Raw genomic sequence first — 9,037 nt, forward strand, 5'->3', positions numbered from 1 at the left:
GACGGTTAACTTTGAATTGTGCCTCTTGATCACACCTGATCGAATTGTGAACGTTGATCTCATCAACGGTGATCAACGGTCATCAACGCACCAAAACCAAAACCGCCCATCGCGAGCCACGTGAGTGCGCGCAAAGTGCGCCTCTAAAGTGCCTCATTGCGCCGCACACACGCGCTTACACGTGTGCGCGCGTTGCGCGGTATCGAATCCCCATACTCTCCTCTACTAATTCTATGGAGTGTAAATCAGCTCTTATTGAAATACTGAAAACAAAGCTTATAATTTTCCAATGTGGGAGAAGTTCAAAACTGGGTTTTGTGAGAGAAAAACTTATTTTTTCAATCAAGTGTACAGGTGCAATTTCTCATGTAATTGATCAATCAAACCCATTGGATTTAATCTCTCATGAGATTAAAATCCAATAGGGAATAATAAAATTGCAGTCTTGGGTATCCAAAAAGGCACACAATGACTATAGAATGGATGACCTATTAGTTTGCATTTGTCGGTGTATGGATATAGTGTAAAATGTTATTGTTGATTGATTTTGTTGGTGTTTGGATGGAGATGAAGTTTACATCATAAACCTTTAGATTAATTGTCAATATAAAGACTACATCAATAAAATCGATAATCATATTTTTTACGTTTATGTTTTTCAACGGTTCAAAATAATTCAAATAGTTAGTGTAAGTACATAGTGGTCATTAAGACCATCAAAATATTGAGGGTGTTAAACCAACACTACATGAACACCTGTGATGAATCCATAACCATTGCACGTTTGCGATAAGTTCATCGTAGATTTGTGAGTGCGATGAACTCATACTCAGGACAAGTTATGATGAAATTCGACTAGCATGAGTCTGCGATAAAGGTAGGGCACACGCGGGGACGAACTCTGGACATGTGCGGGTTTGCGATGAATCTCGAACACGTTTGGATTTTCGATGAACCCAAACACGTGTACAACTGCGATGAACTCGACACCATTATAGAACCACGGAATCACGGTAGATCGGGAGTAAATGCCGGTTACATGTGCATCTTTTAATTTTGCATGTGAGTTCAATAAAAGTATGCCCGCCAAACGATAATGTCACCCACGCCACGTCAGTATAATAGTGTCACATACAGAGAGAATCCAGAAGGGATAATGTTCTCTAATAATGATCCATTAATAGTTAAACCAAAGGAAACATCTCATTTTCTAATAGAAAAGATTCCCTTTCATAACAGTAACTTCTTCCTTAATTTCCTCTCTATAAAAGGGAGAGGGCAATTCTTTTCCAGGAGACAACACAACCATAATCCTGACCTAGGGTTTCTCACAAGCGATTCTCCCTTCTCTCTTCTCTTCTTCTCTCTTCCCCACGTCCTCTCTCTTTTCCACTGCCATCTCCAGGCCTTTGGGGATTGACCAACCTCCGCCTTACCAAGGTGATTACAGTTAGATGTGAAACTCCATCGATAAAGTTTTACATTGATGAGGTTTACACCGCAAACAAATACAACCTAGGCTGCGTTTGTAAACAATGCAAATGGAGTGTAAATCTTGGTTCAGGGTAAATTTGCACTCTGGTTCACTTTTGCATGTGTTTGGCAACATTACGTTTATGCATCGAAAAATGATAGACCAATGCATATTTACATTGATAATAAGATATAAAAGTACATCAATAAAATAGAAGTAAATTTGCATTTAAGTCGACTTTTAATAAAAAAAAAAAACATATTCTTTATTGAAATTCATGTTTGCATCCATTACTACTAAAAGTCTGTTTGATAAAAAGGTAAATTTATATAAATCGTTTAATACTCTACATATTTGTATTCACATTTATTTGAATCGTTTCCAAACACAGACCTTAAGTTTTGATAATCCTACCTTATCTCAGTCTTAGTGTCAACTATTTATGGTTGGCTACATGATTTCTCATCGTTTATCATACTCTCTCAAGATCCATGTTTTCTGTCAAACTAGGAGTCAACTTATTTATTCCCTTTGTCTATTTTAAAGCTTTAAAGCTTTGCACGAATTGTTTCATTAGTCATTTATGAACATGACCATAGCATTCCCCTCTTTTTTCACTTTTGTGTTTTTTGTTTTTATTATTATTTTTTTGACTACCCACCACCTCTCCATCTTGTTACGTACTGATTACTCCCGAGTGCTCTCTGGTGCGCTAATTGCTGATTCTGTCCTCTCTACTCTTGCAGAGGACGGACAAGTTGTTCAATGAGTTATGATCAATTGTGAACTTCTCGAAAAAAAAAATCAGCTTCGTACTCCTAAACCTCCGGTGCCAACAATTTTCCTCAGCTACTTTTGACTTTTTTTTTTTTTAAGTATTTTGGTGAGTAATTTCCTCGCCTTTCAAGTGAAGCAAATAACTGACATCCTGAATAGGCCTTTCGCCTTCCTTAACATAGAAGATTGGCTATAGCCTAATGATGTGTGGAATTAACTGTATCACTGCAACCATACTGTATATACATATCGACCCAACAACACAGAGGTCCAAGAGTTCATGCTCTAAAAGGAAAAAAGCCATATTAAGAGAGAGAGAGAGAGAGAGAGGTTCTTTCTTTTCCCTTTTTTTTCACACATCCATAGCCATATCCTTACAGAATACGTAAGCCTCCAAGTTCCACCAACCCTAAAACACAAAAATTAAAACAAGTAATGACACCTCTCCACTTAATGCTCTCTGCTCTTTTAATTTCTTCTCCATTCATTTATCAAATACGCAAATGCCAATGTCACAGTCTGAGCTCGAGCCGAAGAACCCATTAAACTTGTTCCCTTCTTCCCTATTGCTCTGCAATAAAAGCAATGCCATATCGGAACTGTGATGAACTCCAAAGTTTGAGATGCCTTCACCATCATATCTCTCTCCTTGACTCAATTGAGAAGCAACGAACTTGTCAAGGGCCCTCCAATCAGTTACTTTCTCTGTGTTTTTACACCTTCTCATTGGCTCTTCATCTTCATTGCTCACCGTTAACACCATGGATGTTAAGCTTGGCCTCTTTATTAAAGGTAGAGATGGGCTCTCTAGCTGAGGAAGCTGTACAAAAGTATCGGAGTGCAAAAGATTTAGATTATCGGCGTCGATCTCCTGCTTACATACAAAGTTTCGATGCTGCGGCCTTGGGATGTAATCAATTGGATCGACAATGGAGCTGACGCCACTCGTTTCATCATAGAGGTAACCCGACTCCCATCCTTCGTTGCTTCTCGTTTGACTCGTTCGTTTCTTGAATGCTCGGCAAACGACCCATCCTTCCTCCTGCAAAAGCTTCAGCAGAATTTGTCAATAAAAAGGATGACCACTTCTTCTTCTTCTTTCTTTTCTAATTTTAAATTTTATTATGAATATGCTTCAGAAGCTTATAAAATCTTCAAGGGAACGGGAGAGGAGTATTTCAAGTTTTATTTTTTTCTCGTTTCAATTTCCTTCTGTTTGATAAAAGAAAAAAGTAAATGCAGCAATTGTTTACTCCGGACAGACTGAAATAAGGAAAAACTATTACCATTTACCAACAAAAGAGTTGGAAAAATCATGTGTGGAGGTTGTAATTTGAGAAAGATACTTTTGACTACGATGTAAAAGTCAAATGTTCTCAAACCCAGAATCAGAGAAAGTGATTCACTCACTCTTCTTCTATAACTTGATTAATAACTAAAATCAAGCCAGTCGGTGCTTTCCCATCGGAAAGCTTGGGGCCGGAGAGTTTCAGAAGTTGCCAACCTCCTATCTCTAGAGACGGTGAGAGAGAGAAAGAGAGATGCTAATATTAAGAAATGTGTTAGGCTTTTCTGTCAAGCTTCAAGGATATGGACGTGGTTGCTTGCCTTCGGAGGTCCATTCTCATCGGACTCGAGCCTGTACTCGTGCATGATCCAGTCAGTTTTCTGTCCGTTGGGTGCCCTACCCTTGTAGAAGACGAGTGTTTTCCTCATGCCGATGAGCCGCACCTTGTCGTACACCGCCTTGTCTCTACCGGTGGCCTTCCAGAAACCGGCCATGGTGGCCCTGTTCGTCCTGGTCCCAGTTGGGTACTTTTTATCCTTGTGGCTGAAAAAATACCACTCGTTCTGCTCCTCATAACCGATCCGGCACCTCTCTGCCATTATTAATTACACACTGTAAATCAATAATTAGGAGAAAATACATCCTATTATATAATCAATTATTATCTTCCTTCGGTAATTCAGTGAAGAGCATCCTCAACGATCAGTGTGCGGTGCTCATATATCAGGATTTTTACTCCTCGAAGCTAAGAAATCATCTAGGACTGATCCAACTCCTAAATGGATCAAATGGGTTCTGTGCAGTGGTTGTCGATCTCATGATGGTGAGATTCCATAACCATACTGCACGCTTTATATTTCAACTCTTGATACATACTTCTAAGATGCGCTAGATCGGTTGAATGGAGCCATGGGATTTCTATCTGGGCGTACTTTGATAGCTCCCAGATCGTCCATTAGATCCTGATGGCGGTGCAAGTTCTTTTGTCATTAGGGTTTCCACGTCACCCTGTACTAGCCTCTACGACGATGGAAACCCTAATGACAGGAAAAGAAAAAGGAACGTTTCTGTGTGTTCCAGATGACCTACCTTGCAGGTCCCATGGTTCGATTCTATAAAGATCGATGTCTCTGATGACATCGAGATCGATCTTCTGCGAGGCAACCTTCTTCTTCAGATAATACCCGACCAGCTCCTCATCCGTTGGATGGAACCTGAAACCTGGTGGAACGCACGACTCCGTCGACTCCATCGTCATTACTACCGACACCACTGCATCAAATTCATTACCACCAGGAACCACTCTTTACTCCATTATCTTTAAATAATAACAAAGTCAAAGCGGAGAGAAAACCCAAAACCAGAAAGAAAAGACCGAAGAGAAAAAAGGAAAAAGGAAAAGAAACTTTAATGTGAAGAATGAAGATGAACCCTTCAAATCAGAGGACGACATATATGTCTTGTGAAAGATAGATAACCTATCAACTCACTTGGTGAAGACCGACAGTCACTATTTATCTCCGAAAGGAAATAGACGCGTGTTATAAACAAAAACTCTTTCTTTTTCTCATAATGATTACAAGTTATAAAAGCAGAATGGAAGAAAAAAGAAAGGAAAACCGAATCATGAGTCTTTGGTTTGTTAAAATCCAAGAGGAAGTTGGAGAGCTCAGGCTCTGTGGTGCAGGTCCGAAGAAACAGACAATCAGAGGTCCTTGCTAATGATGTTGTCTAGTCAAGGTGAATGGTGGAAATGATTCATCGGAACTGGGTTTGGTTCAGTAAATTTTTTATACAGAGTACACTCTCAAATTAAAAGTTTTCAAATTCTTTTGTTAGCTTTTGCTGAGGATAAAAAAGTGTGTTTTACAGAAGAATTATACTATATTAAGTACATTATTATATACTTCTTTTGGTATTGAAGTACATTGTATAATTGAGATCAGTAATGATATATTTCCTGTTGCACCCATTCAGCTCCAAGTTAGTACCATCAAAGTATCAATAACCCAACTTAGATTTCAGAAAGAAAGAAAAAGAAAAGAAGCGAGATGGAAATGAAGAAAAAGAAGAAAATCAAAAGACACAACAGATATTTAAAATTGAGAAACAAACTGTAAATCCCACACTTCAAAATGTTTACTTTAATGCAGGAACTTATCAATAAAATTTTCTTGGGTTCAGAGCTTAATGGCAGAAAGAGTTGAGATGAGGACTGAGGAGAAACAAAGAGGTAAGAGTACTCAAAAAGTGGAGAAACCAGAAAGCCGAGTAGACATGAACAAAGTGGGTGACGTTAGCAAGATTCAGCACGCGTTGGTTCAAGAGGAGAAAAGGGCGAGGAGGCAAAAAGAAAGAAACCATTTTTCTTTGGATGGAGCCTGCCGGAGGAGGGATAAAAGAAGAGAGAAAGAGCAAACCGGGGTGAAGGGTTCCCTGCACGGTCCGATGTCTCTTAATGCAGTGGGACTCTGACCCTCTTGTCTGTTTGTCTAGAATTTCCATGGCACATCTGACGTCTTACTCTCATTGACCTTAGAAATGCTGACCTAAGTGAAAGAAATTTTTGCAGAAGTCCTTCGTATTACCTGTTACTTTAATCATTAAATATTCTCTAAATTGAGTACAGATTACTTGAATCTATGTTTCAAAGCTCAAACACACACACACACAGACGATGGATCATCCATTGAAAGCTATTTCTTAGGAACTGAACTTCCAAAAGGTCATCCATTCAAATTGAAAATTTTGGGAACTGATGACCATGGCGAAATTATAAGTTCATATTGTTAACTTGGAGAAACAAGTTCTTAGTGTTTTGATGAAAAAAGATTAGTTTGTCTATATGTAGCCATTTCTAGTATCAAAAGAAAAACCAAACAATATTTTATGTGTGTGTGTGTTTGAAGAGAGAGACGGGAGGAGGTGAACTACTGAAATCTGTGATTTTAAGAGTAGAGAAAGAGAAGCATATGAGATAATTAGAGAACGTAAAAGGAAAAAGAATAAAGAAATAAAAGATAAACCCCGAGCAGAATTTTCGAAATCAGAACAAGTGATAACTTGACCTATCAATGGGAGGAGATCAACGAAAACCAGACTGAAATCATCGTTATGAAGAAATGAAAAGAATGGCCTATATTTCATAGATTATGCTGCATGTGCCGTTCAAAATTGCTGAACGAAAAAGCTTACCTGAGTGTGAGAGTTCGTGAGAGATACCGTTGCCTAATTGGTCTATCTATCTGTTGCAGAGGAAATAATAAAGTTGCAGAAGAAATACAAGAAAAAGAAGAAGAAGCAGAGGAAAAAATGTACGACAAAGAGAAACAAAAGGGTGAGAGAAACGAGAAATTCCGTTAGAGAGAAGGGTGGAAAGAGTTTAAAAAGAAGGTGAGGACCGCTCGATTGCGCGTGGGTTGATGGAAGGAAGGATTGTCCCACCGAGTGACGTCACCCTTTAGCCTCTCTCTCTTCAATTTCTCGTCTTCCCAAGCCAAAGTTTGAATTAACAATTAAGCCCCTAAGCATATGGGAAACATTATTGCATTATCAATCTTATCTCATGCACACAGACCGCAATGCAGATCTTGGCCCCGTTTGGGAGATTATCCCAGACAACGGCTAAGATTAGGTAATCATCCGAGTTTTGACTCCCCTTTATGAGTTCTATCAAAACATAATTGTATCAAATCCGTGTTTATTGCTGAGTTTGACGGTCACGATCACCTAACCGATGTGCGTGCATGCACCGGAGCCTAAATCATCATAGAAAGGTCAGTTCAATTATGATCACGTCTGAAGTCTGATGCCTCCTCCCTTCTCATTATATGAACTATAATAGTCCCCTCCATTTCATTTTATAATGGTCAAATCAATGTTTTTAAAAACCGATCTCATTTGGCCACCGGTTTATGAATCAGCGGTTCAACCATCGGATCTGAATGAGCAGTCCGTCAAAAACTGTTATTTGGGTCAGCGGGTCACTGATCAAATCGACGGTGAAAAAGAAATAATTCACAAGTGAAATGGAACTAGTTAGTTATCTGAATGGTCCGACCAATCGAATTTTGGCAAAATGTAATACAAAAGACTCCTCTCTTTATCTGCCACGTTGGCAGACACCCCCGTCAGATTTTGACACTTTTTATGTCATCACTCATCAGGCGACCGCCCGAGTCCCCCGCTTTTATCATAGTCCGGGGTGATCACATGGCTGGTGGTCCGGCTACGATGTTGCGGCTTGTTGTGGTTGAATTTACCAAAAATTCCTCGACAGTAGAACAAATTGACGGAAACGTATGAACTAATTGACCTGAAGGTCTTTCTTGGGCCAACCCCAGACGACCTCATGTAAACCGTATACATTACAGAGAAAAGGTTGGAAACTCTGGGCCTCTCATCTATGTTGTGGGGGCCCAGAACCAGATGATTTCAGAAATGTATTTTTCAGGGAAAGGTATGGTATAAATGAAGCGAAGGATTTGCCGAGAGAGCGCCACGTGTAGGTTGGTGGTACGAGGAGGAGAATAGTACTTTACTTAGAAGATAAACAAAGGAAATACGGCATTATAGAAAACTTGAAGACAAAGGAGTAAAATATCCTATCTATCATGGCCTAGCTAGCCACCATTCACTGTTACACAATGACAAACAAAGTTGGTCCCCACTTCATCATCAAGGGCTCCACCTTAGCCTGTCTTTCGTATGATATAATGAGTGAGAAAAGCAGAGGATTTAGGGAATGTCATTCCATCAGGAATGGAAATAGGATTCCGATTTCCCCTAAACAAACAGTTAGAATCCAATAATTCATTCTAATTCTGATTCCATATCCCTATTTCCATGAATCAAACAAGGCCTTATTTTTTTTTGTTTGATTGGTGGTGATTATTTAATTTTTGCAATGTTTCTATTTATAATAACATGTTCATTATGATAAAATTTTAAACGATTTAAATAAAGTGGTTAAGATTAAAATATTGATACACTTGATATTTAAAATTGAGTATTATTATGTGTTGATAACATTAATATTCTTACTTTTTAAACATTTTTTATTTTTTATTTTTATTTTATAATCATTAGAGGGTTGGAGCCCACACTCTAAAAAGTTTAAATGTTATAAAAGGCTTTGCATTGATATATCCATGCATATATATCTGGGCACGCTGATATAACATTATATCGATATTTTAATTATTAATTATATTAGATATAATAATGAAAATTGCAGTCAATAAAACTTTTTACTACTCTAACCTCAACTTATTGGGTATGACCCTATGAGAGATACACAAACAAAGATATGTGAATTGAGTATGTCAAATTTTATTACAATATATATATATATATATAACATTTCCTAACAGGTGAATTGGAAAGATATGTGAAGCAGACCATTGGGACTACAAATTCATTGGGTCGAATTCGAATAGAGAAATACTGGCAAATGAACGGGACATAAAATCCCAACCATTTGCAATTCAACATATAAA

At 38.3% G+C, this 9,037-nt stretch overlaps 1 protein-coding gene across 1 annotated transcript; it reads right to left on the reverse strand.

Annotated features, from left to right (window-relative positions):
- Positions 1-2,444: 2,444 nt before the first annotated feature.
- On the reverse strand, positions 2,445-6,891 carry LOC104602051 (NAC domain-containing protein 37-like). The gene is made up of 4 exons (XM_010265608.3): positions 6,735-6,891; positions 4,629-4,811; positions 3,860-4,131; positions 2,445-3,293 (listed from the first exon to the last, which is right to left on the reverse strand). Exons 2-4 carry the CDS (start codon positions 4,795-4,797, stop codon positions 2,736-2,738), a joined length of 999 nt encoding a protein of 332 aa, XP_010263910.1. The 5' UTR covers positions 4,798-4,811; positions 6,735-6,891; the 3' UTR covers positions 2,445-2,735.
- Positions 6,892-9,037: the final 2,146 nt, after the last annotated feature.

This window comes from Nelumbo nucifera, chromosome 6, assembly GCF_055504915.1.
Source record: "Nelumbo nucifera cultivar China Antique chromosome 6, China Antique-T2T, whole genome shotgun sequence".
Classification (NCBI taxonomy): Eukaryota; Viridiplantae; Streptophyta; class Magnoliopsida; order Proteales; family Nelumbonaceae; genus Nelumbo; species Nelumbo nucifera.

Excerpts from the sequence above, each read along its gene's own strand:
- LOC104602051 (XM_010265608.3), bottom strand. The coding sequence starts at position 4,797 with ATGACGATGGAGTCGACGGAGTCGTGCGTTCCACCAGGTTTCAGGTTC. Across the intron at positions 4,132-4,628 it reads CGAACCATGGGACCTGCAAG|AGAGGTGCCGGATCGGTTAT; the intron begins GTAGGTCATCTG and ends TAATAATGGCAG. Across the intron at positions 3,294-3,859 it reads ATGAGAATGGACCTCCGAAG|GAGGAAGGATGGGTCGTTTG; the intron begins GCAAGCAACCAC and ends AAGCTTTTGCAG.